The 15245-nt window shown below is 39.5% G+C and overlaps 1 protein-coding gene across 2 annotated transcripts in view; it reads right to left on the reverse strand.

The window, feature by feature from the left end:
- The window catches only part of ago3a (argonaute RISC catalytic component 3a), a 37434-nt gene extending 22890 nt beyond the window's left edge, over positions 1 to 14544 (reverse strand). For both annotated transcript variants that reach the window (XM_062421706.1, XM_062421705.1), the window contains exon 1: positions 13780 to 14544. In XM_062421706.1, coding sequence (XP_062277690.1) covers positions 13780 to 13798 — 19 coding nt within the window. In that variant the 5' untranslated portion in view covers positions 13799 to 14544. The remainder of the gene's footprint in view (positions 1 to 13779) is intronic.
- Between the last annotated feature and the right edge of the window lie 701 nt (positions 14545 to 15245).

The raw sequence follows: 15245 nt of genomic DNA on the forward strand, positions 1-15245 counted from the left end.
AGACGGGGATGGAGGGTTGGGGGGATGGCTGGGAGCGTACTTCATTCTCAGGCTTCAGGATTCAGAGGCAACTGATGTATTAACCTGAAGACTGATCATACAAATGCCTTAAAATCAATAAAGACATGAAACAAAAAAACTGTCCAACACATGTAAGCAATGTTACTGCAGCAGTGTTTCCACCACATTCATTCAGTAGCAGCTGCTGCTGCAGACTTTTATAAAATGGGAAGAGAACAATTACACGACTTTGCAAAGGACTTTTGAAAGAATGGACACCGGAAGTGGAGACAAGTAGAATTGAGGTGCATCAGAGCAACAAAATCAGCTCTTTGTTTTCTACTGGAGTGTCCAAACTGACTGTGAGCAAAGCAAGGCTGCGCAGCGCGTCATGGTCAAGAAACAGCTTATTAATTTAGTTAAAATGAGGCTTTATCTCTATGATGACTTTTCATTTCACTCCCAAAAAGGTAAATGATGTGGCAGCTGGCTAAAGAGAGATCACCAGGAAGATGGATGTTTCTGGTTATGTCGCTGTTGGTTATCTTGTCATTTCCAGAAAAGAAACAAAAGTTAAAAATCCAAACTTTTGTTTATATAGTACCAAAAAGAGTATCTAGTAATCACCCAGCTTTGACTTGATTGGTTACATCTGCAAACTGACCTTCAGTGCACAGCTGACAGAGAGAGAGGGAAAAAGAAGAAAAGGGAAGAGGAGAGAAAGGAGTAGATTTAGCTATCCAACATTAGGTTTTATGGATTTAACAGTTAAAAAATCATTTGCTGTGTTATTATTACAATGTGTTATATTCATAATTAATTATTAATGTTAAGAATTATACAATTATAGCCTACAAAGTAATTTTAGTTCATTTCTGAATGTTCAAAACTAAAATATTACAATCTGCACCTATAAATTGTGGGTATATGTAGAGTTCAATGTAAATAAAGTTAGTTTTATTTCTCATTTTTTAAATGACATATTGTTGTTTACTCCGACCGCTGGCATACTGTACCACCAAGGTACAAAAACAAACATACAACAAAAAACAAACCCTCAGCCTTCGCTGTTGAAAAAAGATCTTAGAGGAAACAATGCACTGTGATGAGATGAGTAAGACCTGACTGTCAGTGTGTGGCTACTCTCAGGGCTGGCAGGGTGTGTGGGAAGGTGTACAACAACCCCTGGAAAATAGAGATGCTTGCATGAGTTTACAGGAACAAATCCAAAATTGAGCAAGTCTGAACACTGAACACTAATGAAAAGCATGTCAGGGATAACACCACGGAGCCCTGCGCTGTTGGTAGGTGACGTGATATAGATGGCTGTGATAAATAGCGAAGACTCAACCACAAACACATGAAAGGCTTATTGACTCTTTGTACGGTGAGTGTGAGGGTTCAGGGAAAGTTTCCCCTGGTTGATTTGAGAAATACTCGACATTGTGTGTGCATGTGGGCACTTTCATATAATTGCAGGAAGGACATGCTTTAACAAACAGAGGAGAGGAACCTCTATCCTCCCCCTGTCTATCTGTTTGTTTCTCATTTCCTGAGCCTGTATATTCAGACAGTGAGAGGCAACAAAAGGTGGGGTAAACCCCCTCTTGAACATGAATAAAAATTAACTCCATTAGCTCATGAAAATGCAGCAACTCTGTGGCAAGGTGTAGAAGAAAAGTGCCCTTCAGTCTGTGGGCTTATTGGTTGGTTACACAGGTTGTACTCAGAGCTACTTTTTCCCACATCGAAATATATAATTTTATTTTTTTTTTCTATTTACTGCGAGAAGAAAATCCACTTTTTCTCAATATAACACTCAGAATCAAAGGCAGTATGGGTTTTTGCATTAAAAAAGAAATTATCCCTTAATAAAAAAGAGCCACATTAATTTGCATTCAACTGTTTTGATGAATGTTTATGTTCTTCAATTAATATTTTTGCCATTTTCTGCACCAACTACAGTCCTTCCAATTACAGCAGATTATTTATAATTAAGTATTTTGATGTTACACAAACCAAGCCAATCAACTCTATATTTTAATATGCTTAAGCTCTGCAGCCTTGAAAAGGTTTCTGTTGAAATGTTGGTAGGTTCCTCTTTCGGAGAACAGCCCCTGTGGTTAGCATGAATTTATGTCACTTACAACAAACTCCAAAAATAACATGTTTCAGGGCAGAAATACAGTATTGAAAATGTCCATGGAAACTTCTCAAACTACTCCTACAAGTCCTGCGACATAATCCACTTTCCTGCTGTCCGTCAGTATGCTCAGTATGCTGAACACACAGCTTCAGTTAGCAGCTTGTTGACTTTGTGTGTCGCTCGTGCGGTTTAGCTGGCAACGCCGTGTTTGGACATATTCTGCCACTTTTTTTTGGAGGATCAGTTTTACACAAGTCAACTGGCAAGGTGAAATAACTGCAGTCTAACTTCTAATATAGACGATATAATCATGGTTTAAAAAGGTTTTCTCCATGCTATGCAACCCCTGTCTGGTAGTTGAACCCTTACATACCTATGATCATATTTGGGTATAATAATTATCCCCTCATATTAATCTCTATACATAATTCTGAGTGTGAAACATTTTTAGAAAGTTGTAAAATATTTCCATTTTGGTATATTCTGGGTCACATGAAGATAAGTCATCACATTTCTGGCTAGAAGAAAAGTTTTTAATGTGTTTTTTTCTTCTCTCAAATATAAAAGAAATGGGTCAAATTAGACCCTGAACAGTATGTAAGGATTAAGTTTATTGTCAGCATTTCTCTATATTACTTTAGCTTGGTTCAACTAAAGCACTGGTATAATAGTGAAGTTAACACTAATATTATTATAGTTTAAAAAGATTCATCGGTGAGGTCCTAAGATCCATTCTTTATTGGTCAGAATAAAAGAAAATATACATGCAAATCGATAGTATGAGCAGCCGGTGAAATTAAATAAATTGCTTTGGTGGTTTTCTTTGTATTAATGGGAAATTTGTGGTGAGTTCAAGTGTATAATTTAGTTGACTAATTGTAATTCAAGCTGAGCGATACCATGCAGCAAGTGCATGTGGAATAAAGTCAAATTAATGTAAATACACTAATAATTGTGATGCTTTTCTTAGCACATGAATATTTTGCAGAACCCTCTCAGCTATGTGAACTCTTTCCACTCCGCTGCTTTGCAACATAACACAGTCACACTGTACACGCTGGGCCGAGAGCCAGAATAACTGGATAGTGAGAAGCTGACATCCCGTCCCTGCTTACCCGCCCCCCCCTCAGCCACGTCCACCCTCCCCCAGTACACAAACGTCCACGCTGCTAACGAGTGCACATGTCCACACACATACCCACAGCAACACACACACACACACACTCACACACACACACAATACAGCTGTTGTGTTTCTAATCCAGAGAGGCCTGAGCTGTGGGAACAGAGTGAGCGCTCAGTGTCGAGGCACAATGGCGTCAGTCACAGCGGGCAGAACACACACACACACTCACACACACACCCACACACACAGACACAGACAGTGATAGCTCTGGCGTGGATGGATTGATGCACGTCACAGACAGTCACACAGTCGGACCCCTCCCTCCCATTCCCCTCATCAACCTCTGGAGTGTTGCGTCTGGCACCCATGGGAGTCACTGCCACCCTGTCTCTGCCGCAGATAAACACCAGCAGGCGGCCGCACGCTGACAGGCTGATGAGAGTCTGGTCAGTCACAACAACGTGCAAAAATGTCTGAATCTCCCTCAGGATGAACATGAAACACAGTGACACACAGTGCATGTATGTGAGTGAGGAGGTCAGAATGAAAACAGAAGGGTATATATGATAGAACAGGGCCTGAAACTCATCAAGTGGGGGGGAATTCCCCCCTTTAAATGTTTTACTTTGTTGGGAGGGGACTACAGGTCTTACCTCCTCCTATTCTTACCTCAGATTGCATTTTGTTGCTCTGCTTCAATTTAAGCTGTTCTCTGAACTATATTATATAGTAATTAGTGGTTATTAGCCTTGTCTAGTTATTACCATAGCCTTGTGGAGAGCGGGAGAGAGAGCACTCCAGGTGTGTTGTCCGGGGCGGACGTCGGACCGTCTGACGCAGCGCTTCCAGCCCATCGTCCTGCATTCTGCACCGGTGCAAAAGTTGGCTGAACATGATTATACCTTGCTGTAAATATGTGCAGGAAATTCCCATATTATAAGTGCTAGATTTGCGGAAATCAATTAAACTCATCATGTTCTGTTCAAATTAAGCATTCTGCTCTTCTTCTTATTACCATTAATCATACTTCTTTTATTATTAGTGATGTTGTTGATGTGCCTCTCTGTGTGTGTGTCTCACACTCTCTCTCTCTCTCCTCTCTCCACTCTTTGTCTCGTAACCCAACCGGTCAAGACAGATGGCTGCCCACCTAGAGTCTGGTTCTTCTTGAGGTTTCTTCACGTTTAAGGGGAGTTTTTCCTTGCTGCCAAGTGATTGCTTATGGGGGAATGTTGGGTCTCTTTAAAATCAAACTAAAGAGTACGGTCTAGACCTGCTCTATGTGTAAAGTGCCTTGAGATAACTTTTGTTGTGATTTGGCGTTATATAAATAAGGATTGAATGAATTGAATACTAACTAGCTGCTATCTGCGGTGCAGGCTCGGAGAACGACCCGTTGCATCTCTTTGTATCTGCTGGAAGCTGGAAGCAGCCTGGTCAGGTTTATTCAGGTTATCAGTGAGATGTGCGCCGTTAGCCCGGGTCAGCCTACCTCCTCCAGCTTGTCTTTGGCTGCTGGTCAGTGTCAGATCTTCCATGTGATACACATAACCCTCACATACTGTTCATATTCTGACCCGTCACAGTCTGAATCACAAATAATTCATAAACACTTCATCAGTTACAGATAAAGGGGCGATTAAACCTTAAAGAGGCTTTAAGAGAGCAGAGTTTGTTCTTGAGTTTTAATGTTTTTTGTTTCAAATGTGAAGAATCCAACAATATGTCTGAATGAAAGACATTTGGGTCAAACAGTCTCTACAAAAATGTTTTTAAAGTATAACAATATTTCCATTTTTGCACATTCTGGGTCACATTAGGAGAAGTTATCAAATTTAAATCTAAAAGTGCTCTCAAACGCAAACTAGACATGGTGAAGCAGCATTTAGCTTGTTAGGCTGAACACAACTGCAACAAGCTACCGACAGAACTGAAATCAGCCCCAAATGTGAATATTTTTAAATCTAGGTTAAAAAATGTTTCTCTTTTCATGTGCTTATGATTGAGCTCTTTTAAAGCACTTTAAATTTTAATCTTTCATTAGCACTGTATGTTCTATTAATAATTTTAATGCACATCATTATTTTATGCTGCACTCTCATATTTTATGCTCTATTCTAGTCTAGCTTTTTGTTTTCTTTCTCTCTTTCTATTTTTCTGTACTTTTTATTTTTTTATTATTTTTTTATTATAATTGTTTTATTTATTTTCTAAATTGTATGTTTATGCTTCGAATTCTTAATGTTAAATGTTTTTTATTTTATATAAAGCACATTTAGCTGCCCCTGTGTATGAAATGTGCTATATAAACAAAGCTGCCTTGCCTAAAGATGTCAAATTTGCCCCCGAGCAGTATGTACAGGTAAGGGTTAAACGTCTCATGATGACGCTTGTACATCTAAGCTGAATCGGCAAAAGTGGAAACCAACCCAACCCTGAAGCAAGTTCGGGGGGGGGGGGGGGGGGGATATGTGATGGATACACACATGTATATTCACACACACACACACACACACACACACACACACAAAGTACTAGCTCTGTTACACTGACCAGAAGGATCTACTTGGGCAGGTTAAATAGAGCCTTCTGTCCTCCTCGGAGTCTCTCCCGTCCAGCCTGAGTGGAACAGTGGACAGGGGCCAGAGGCTGTTGACTTTTTAAGCTGACTTGGCCAGGTCTGTGTCACTGGAGAGTTTACCCACTCTCTAATGAGTTAATTAGAGCCAAAAAACAATGTGAAAATTCAGATTACTGCAACTGTCATGTCAGCGTCTTAATCATGATGTCTTACCTGCATTAAAGAAAATCATATTTTCCCCATTCATCATCAGTATTTAAGCCGCACTTCCAGCAGTTATGTGTGTGTTAGTCGGTTTTGGGCTGCCAACGTTTTCTCTTCCAGGGTTTTCTGATGCTATTAGAGATTGTCGAGAGTGAAGTTTAAAAAACAGTCTCCGTTTTTTTCCCTCCCTTTTCATTAACACACATCTAACAAAGACATTTATGCTGCAAACCTTCAGCTCAATACTTCCAACTGACATCACAGAGCAAATGAAAGACCGTCAGTAAAGACATTGAAAGCCACATGATCCAAATCACAATACTGCCCCGATTGTCTACGATACATCCATCCTGTTCCTTTGCTTTATTTCGTCCTTGATCTACACTCGTTCTGTCGTTTTATCAACTTGTCAATGAGGCACTCTGAGCTACACTCACCTATATGAAAGGTGCTGTGGTGGTGCGATCAAGACTCCTGTGCGTCAAATGTGACTTCAACATGAATCATTATCCCATTTCAATGACTGGGACAGTCTTCATTGACTGTTTTTTACCCAGAAAATAAAACTAAAACTTTAAATCATGATCCTTAGTAATTAATAATTAAAAGAAACTCAAAACCTACCTGTTCAGCCTGGCTTTTGATTGAGAACTGAATTGTTTTATAGTCTTTTTTTTTAATTCTATTTTGTTGTATTTGTTGTAATGTTCTAATTGTTTTTAAACTTTAAATTTGTTCTACTTTTTTTAAATTATCATTCTATAAGTTTTATCTTCTTATCGATTTTATTAATCAGTTTCTTTTGTCTCTTTATCCCTTTTTTAGACCTAATTTTAGTCTAGCTTTCATCTTTTATTTTACTTTTCTTGTTTTAAATGTATTTTAACAGTTAATTTTTTCTCTAACTTTTAATAAACCCTTTCTCTTTTCTCTCTTATTTTACTTATTTAATTATTTCATTTAGTTACTTAATTTAATTTATTCCTTTTTTTATGTTACCATTTATTCTGTCTTACCAGCTTGTGAATCAACTAACTGTAAATCACTTTGAACTACACTAGCCTGTATATAAGGTGCTGTATAAATAAAGTTAGATTGATTGATTGATTATTGTTTATTTATTTTTTTGTATGTACACACAATATATGTTGGAAGAAACGTCAAAAAAAAAAGCATAAATGCAACTTCTTCTCTGACCTAAAAATGTAATAATATGGACACAATTAAGTAGTGATTTCATTATGTGGCAGAGTCTGCTTGTTTTTTTGGCAAAATGATAGTCGGCCATCATGTCTGATTTATTAACAGATGGATGAAAGGAAGACGATCGCAAGCTTCATAAATATTTCCCTGTGAGAAACATTTCAGTCACATTTTGTTAATTAATAATATATATCTCTAATGTTTGTGATAAAGCAATACTGATGAAGAAGAAGTTGTCTACATGAAACTATTATCTGACGTCTGTCTGTCTGTCCTCTTCCTGTGAGTCCGACCCAACACACACACACACACACACCCATCCAAGTCGCTCTTTTCCTGTCCATAACTTCCCCCTAAAATGAGCCCCTTGTAGCTCCCCCCAAAAAACAGATCTCAGGAAGGGGAAAAGAAGAAGGAGGAGGAGGTGGTGGTGGAAAAGAAGCGTGGTCTGGCTGCTCTGGCTTCTAATCTCTGTGACACATCACAACCTCCTCCTCCTCCCCCTCCTCCTCCTCCTCCTCCTCCACACACACCATCCCTTGACTTTTCCCTCTCTACTCGGCCCACTCGCAGGAGTTTGCCATCAGCCGCACACACTCTGACAACAGCATGTGTCAGCCAGCAGTGTTTCCTCTCTGTCTACTACACCAACACATAATTACGACTTTCCAGCAAACATTTAAAAAAGAAAAGACACGTTCCCTGCAGCTGTAGCTCTGAGAAAACACAATATATAAAACATTTCAGAAAGCGTATTTGAAGTAAGGATGTACCAATCCAAACTTTTCTGGTCCTGATACGGATACCTGGGATTTAGGTATCAGCCGATAGCGAGTACTGATCCGATATCAGTGTTTAATTAATCAGCTGTACGCCTCCATGTGTGGAAGAGACTGGGATCGTTCTTTTATGTGAAAGGTAATATCAGGCTTAACTTAAAACACTGCTTTACATTAATACATACAGTATATATATAAATTTGCTGGTTTACTGGCCCATTGTCACTGATACCTGATCCAACTATTTGAGTCAATATTCAACTGATATCAGTATCGGATTCGGTGCAACTGTATTTTGAAACACGTACTTGTTTCCATTTATTATGTTTAAATTGGGCCTTTTTTTCCTGTTTAACCCTTTACATACAGATCAAATTGTGACTTATAATTAGTCTCTACAGCAGTTCCCCATCAGTCATTAATAAATGTTTGATCAATCTTGTAGAAAAAACACATTCACAATCACTATTTTATGGTCCACGAGAATATTTTATACAATATGACGAATAAAACAACTTGTTTTTATGTTGATATTTTTAATAAACACAGGTTAAACTTTTACATTTGCATATAAAAAAAATATGTATCAGCTACACACACAGAAAAAAATAAATATGCATTTCATTTCTATTTTTGTACAGTGTGGGTCAGATTAGGAAGCGTCTGGCTAAAATAAATGTGTATAGGGTTTTTACAGCTCTCAAATGTAAAAAAAGATTAGTCAAATTTGACCCTGAACACTACGTAAGGGTTAAGGAGCATGAGAAAGAAAGAAAAAATAAATGGGAGTAGAATAACACATCAGTAGAGATGCTATTTAGGATTTCAGTTTAAAAGACAAATCTAAGCTTGATTGAGTTTTAAGCTCTTTGTAAATACTGTCATGTTGGAGTTTTATATATGATGGAAAAATGGCATTAAGAGTGTACAAGAGGCCACCAAATTTGGGCTTGTACAGCCAATCCTTGTGGAAGGGCCTGCCAGACAACTAATTGATAAACTGAGAAAAATAATCAACAGTATTAATCAATAATGAAAATAATCATTAGTTGCAGCCCTGCAGCGTTAAATGCATTATAATAAATGCAGGACTATTATAGTACTTGGCTAGTTCTTATGCCAATAATGAGATACGGTCTTCACAAAAACAGAGAACGTTTTGAATCTTCTGAGAGAGATTAATGGGAAAAGTTTTTTTTAGTTTTTTTTTCCATTTTCTGGTAAAATAAAGCCAAGGGGGAAATCTCTCTCTGACACAATGAGCCCAAAGAGCAACAGCAAACTGCTTTCCACCCAAAAACCTCCAACAATATGGCAATGGTTAGCCTTATGGGTGGCTGGGGGTTGCAGATGGGGGGTTGTCTATTGTCAGTGGGCTGCTTGAATGAACTGAGTATTATGGGGAGAGACTGCAAATCAAGTAGTAAGCCGTCCCCTCAAAGGCGACCCCACTGTCTGCACAAAAATCCACAAGAGGACCGACCTACGAGGAGAAGAATGACGGGGCAGGCAGAGTTTCCCACTGAGCCACAGACAGGGAAACAGAGGCAGTAACCAAGGAAGGGGGGAAGGAGGTGGAGGTGGAGGTGGAGGGAGTGGTAAGTGTCTGTGAACTGAAAAAAAGAGCGGGAAACATAGATGTGTGAGAAAAAAGGAGAGTAAAACAAAAAAATGGGAAAAGAGAAGAAGAAGAAGATAAAAAAAGAAGAAGAAGACATCAATAAGACAAGCTGACAGAACGTGTGCTAATTTTAGACATCCTCAAAAAATACCCCAAATAGATCGTCTCTTTGAAAGTTGCCTGTTTCTTTTTAAATGCTGCGATAATGGACTGCAAATTGTCCCCCCTCCACCAAACCTGCCTTTCATACAAAGTTGAGTCATCTCCAGCCAACTCAAATCCCACCTGGTCACAGACTGTGGTGGGACAGGTGCAGAGGGGGGGTGGGTGGGGGGTGGGGGAGATTCCCCCAATGCTGTACTACACATCTGTCTCATTCATTACTTTCCAGTAAGTCGCGTCTTTCTATAAACCACGTACATATATTTGTGCAGCCACATGAAAGGATCGCAGTCGACAGTCACATGCAGACTTTGAAGCTGGGAGAGAAACACCTTCATGTTTAAGGCTGGGTGACATTAACGAAATCAAATGTCTCAATATCTTTTCAACAAATACCTCGATATCAATATTGCAACAGTATTGTAGGGTTGTTTATTGATGTTTTCACAAAAATAAATAATTATAAGTGATGTGGATATAATGATTATATGTCAAGGCAAATATGTGAACAGAAGAGTCTGGTCAGTTCAGATATTAACATTATTTTACGCCCCTTTAAAACCAGGAAAAACAACACTTACCACAATATTACAATATCCAACATCTAAGATGACATTAAGTCTCATATCCTGATGCATAGTAGAGCCCAACAGATATATCAGCCTATCATAGATATATCGGTATCCGTGTTTATGCTGTCCGATATGTGCCAATTTAAAAAAAAAAAAAAAAGAAGATATATAGGCCACATTAAAAAAAATCTAGGGGCAAATTCAAAATTGACACAACAGTAGCCTTGTCACGATGAAGTGATAAAAAATAAAATAAAATACTATATACAATAAACAATCTCTAATATAATCTGTAATTATACAAATCTACAATATTCCTGGGACAGGAACAGTAAGGACAGCCTCAGTCTTATTAGTGGGAGGTATTATGTATATATGGCGTTATAAGCCAATATATCGATATCAGCATTTTTCAATTCCCTAATACTGGTATCAGCAGCGGCCCCAAAAATCAAGTATCGGTCGGGTCCTAATAGATATAATAACAATATTCTGCCCAGCCCTAATTTAAGGTTAATTGAACGTTATCATGGTTTAACCCACAATCAGAAAACTCACAGTAGTTCAGAGTTTGTGACTCAGCCATGATGTAACATCACATCAATATCAAGTGACCGTCTGTTCGTGGGCATACCTCAGGGTTAGCACGTCAAAATAGATCTGAATTGCTTAAGGCTCGAAATCCTCGCGCTCATTATATCAGTAGTGCTAATCTCTCCAGAGCCGGGCTTTAATGCCACATGTGCTGCTGCTCAGACTTCTGCTGGATAGAGGAGTGACTGTGAGTTTCTGAGCCGGGTGATCAATTTGCATTTTCTCACACCGCTCTCCAGACCACTGACTGACTGACTGATGGAGGGCCCCTTTTAAATCATTCACCCAGGCGTAAGGCTCGCTGGTGGGCCTGTGGCAGTTGGTGATATACAATAGTAAACAAACACTGACACACACGATAAAGACTTCAATGGAGGACATGCCCCTGTCTGACTGTATTAATGCTTTAATGTGAAACCACCGACCTCACTCCGAAACGCACTTACTGTAGATCTGACTCCTCGTGATATTATATTTGATTTGTTCTCAGACTGCTGTTGAATTATATGTTACAAGCACATGCCATTCAATTGCACATGTTTACTTTCTTATCACCTCCATGGCAATCGAGGAGCTTCAGAGTTCAGGTGGAAGAATACACAACTCAAAAGTTGCACAAAATTAACATAAATAAACTAAACTAAACATAAAATGATCATATAACTACAATAGATATATCAGTAGGGCTGCAAATGATAATTATTTACATTATAAGTAGGATTATTTTCTCAATCAATATATCATTTGTTCTATAAAATAAAGTGAGGATGGTCACAGTTTCCTGTAGACAAATCTAAATTGTTTTTTTTGTTCAACCAACTTTCCAAACTCCAATGAATTTACTATCACAGAAGAGCAAGAAAAGCAGAAAATCTCCACAAACGACATGAAATATTTGACATTTTGATTAGTTGATCACCAAAATAGTTGCCGATTATTTTCCCGTCAACTAACTGATCAATCCTACTAGGTCTATAAGGGAGTAAAATGAAAATATGTGATCGAGCCTAAAAATGTGACTAAATTGTTTTAAGCAGTCCTGTGCACACTAAACACAGGTGCTTCTTTCTGGTCACAAGCTCGTTTTTTGCTGACGAGGACATACCATGTTTAATCTAGTTCAGGGGCATACTGTGGGCTCACACACCTGCCTAAAACACACACAGGCACAGACTCACACACATATAACAGTTTAAGTCTGTTTGGCTTTACTGTAGGTGCTTGGTTACTGGGAAAACACCTCCTGTTCCCTTATGCTACACACTTTGGGAAGTGTCCAAACTGAGAGGAGCCCAGACACTAATGAGACAGTGGGTAGCAGTCAGAGAGGGATCTCCTCTTGAGGAGGAGGAGGGAGGAGGTGGGTGAGGATCAACTGCTGTATCATGTGTCACAGGCTGATCAAGAGTACCTGGCATTCAGTTTATGGTAATATAAGTGGAAAGCCTCCACAGCTGAGACAAAGCCAGGCAGTTAGGACTGTTTAACCGCCACTATGATCAAGAAAAAAAAGTTTACTGGCTGTGTGCTGGATGCACAGTTTTTAATCATCAGAGGGATGGGACGAAAATGTTTAGGGTTACACTACAGAGTCCAACATCAAGGTTTAGATGTTTTTCAACTGAAGGTAGTAGTGTTGTAGGTGGGAAAATAGTGTGTAAAGTTAAACATTACAGGTTAAACAGAGCCAATTTGTTCCAAAAACAACCACAAATCCACAACATCCTCACTAAAAACTACCTACTCACCATGTATGAACAGCATTAGCTAGATACCTTAAGCATGGGCACAGCTAGTGCTAAATATGCTGAGGTCAGTGTGGGGTCAGTGGTTGATGGTGACCCCAGGGCCCTGAAAGGACAGTTTTTACCCTGCCTGCCACAAGTTAGCAGGTAAATGGCCACACTAGATTTGAGTTGTTAAACATCTCCTCCTACACCATGAGGACTAAAATCATGACTTGATGATGATGGGATCTTCTGATATCAGAGGGGGAATAACAGGCTTGACTTCAGCACCTGGTAGATGAAGTCTCACACCTGACTGATGCTGACGGAGATTTACATTAACTCATCTCCACCTTTTGGGCTATGGGTCACATATTGTACTTTTTTACTTAAAGTTTAAGGGGAAAGTTGAATTCACTCTCGCATGACGAAGAGTTTCATTAAATGACACCATATTTCACCATGACTCATGTTGAGGCAAAATGACAGAGGCTAAAAAACTCCCTGTCTATGGTCTGACACCTTCAAGATGAAACCCCCAACGTCTCCCACTGAATCATCTTAAACATGCTTACAGTTTGATAAAGAAAAAGAAGAAGACTCTAGTGGCAATTTTAGAATCCTTTTTAGATGTTTAGACCCTTTCTAAATTTGATCTCAGCACCCCTGAAAAAAGAAAAAAAATATATATATATATATATATATAATTTTTTTTTCCTAAAAAATATTTTACACAACTTTAATTATTTTGTGAGCCTGTCTGTTAGAGATGGGACAAACAATTATGCTACAGGTTCAAATGGTTTTATTTTAACAGGTTTAATGTACTTTAGATCATATTGCCTTTCCTTCAGGATTCGTTAACTATCTAAGAGTCCTCTCTGTAGTAATCTGTCATTGTTTATTCTGAACCATTATTATTATACACTATAGTAGACCACTCTACTATGTATTAATATTAGGTTTGAACACTTGCAGGGCATTGTATGTCAAATTCTCATTAGGAGCTGAGCCCCTTTAAAGGTCTGACCCTAAAATCAGCCCTGCTCTATGTTATCATTTACCTGTAGTTCCGATTTCCATTCATGAGGTCTCTGCCCGGTTCACTTCCCGGATCACAGATGTCAAATGTCTGGTACTCTTCCTCCGTTCAGTCCGGTGCCTCCTTCGGCAGTGCGACGCCTCTGCGGCTCTGAGTGTCTGGGTGCCCCGGTCTCTACTGCTGTAGCTCCCCTCCCTGCAGGCTGCCAGAAGGGGCCCTTTAGGTACGGTCGTTACACCGGCCGGGGCCGGGTCTTCGGGCGTCCCCGTCCACACGGTCAACGTATCCAATCGGATTTCACTGCCACGGAGAAAGCTACCGTACTCACTGCTGCGCTCAACGCGACACAGAGGCAGTAAAAAAACTGCTAGTTAGCCCCAAGTTAGCTCGCTAGCCAGGGGTTAGAAAAGTGTCAGGAACGGACGAGAGGAGCTGTCAGGAGATCATCACAGCGGGGTCACTGAGTCCAAATAAATTCCTACCGATGGCTGAACATGAACAGAAACGACATTAATTGGTATCTAGGAGCACAGCGAGCGAGCGTAGCGGCAGTAGTTAGCTAGCTGGCTAGCTCGGCAGTTGGATAGTTGGAATTCTGTCAGACGACGGTTACTTTTCACGCATTAAAAACTGCCGTTGACGCGGCTCCGTTAACCGAGCTCCGTATCCTAGCGACGCCGTCCTCTGTAGCCGGTGTCACGGTGCGAGATCACAGCTGTCAGCACCGGGTTGTATCCGCCGATAAGTATCAAGATTCTCAGTCTGGTTGACAGATCAACTCTGCAGGGCTTCGGCGAGCCAGCTAAATATGGTGAAGTTGCCTTTCTGACACCGACAGGAAGAGGTGGGCTCTGTGTCACCAGACGTCAGAAGAATCAACTCCGCCTTCATCCAAAGGTAACCCTACGTTTACAATACTATGAATAAATTACTGAATAATTCATCTTTCTTCTTGCAAAAACCTTTCATAAATTAGAACCTATGAATTAATTCGTTTCCCAAACTTATAAGAGAGCCTCCTATCCTCTGCTGTAGTAGTTTCAAGTGTATCCTAAAACAACAGTCAGGTACCCAAATGAACATTGAAACCTGTTTTCTTGTTATAATCATCCCTCCTGTTCATTATGACCATTAGAAGATATTATGAAGATCCCTTCATAATGCATTTACAATGTCAGTGAAGGGAGACCAAAATCCTCAAGCATCCTTCTGTGCAAACATGTATAAAGTTAATCTGAGGATAATATGAAGCTTCAGCTGTCCAAATTACTTAAATAAAATATATATCTTTTTAACATGACAGTCTTTACAATGCTAAAGTCCCTCTTTCTGTTACTATACCTCCACCACAGGTCAGCAGGGAAACACTGTAAATGTGTCAGATATCCACTTCATATAACTTGGACTGCTGAAGCCTCATATACGCTTAATTTCTTTGCACAAAATGACTGGAGGAGACTGTGGATCTTTTAAAAGCACATTTGAAGA

The sequence above is a fragment of the Scomber scombrus genome, chromosome 7, assembly GCF_963691925.1.
Source record: "Scomber scombrus chromosome 7, fScoSco1.1, whole genome shotgun sequence".
Classification (NCBI taxonomy): Eukaryota; Metazoa; Chordata; class Actinopteri; order Scombriformes; family Scombridae; genus Scomber; species Scomber scombrus.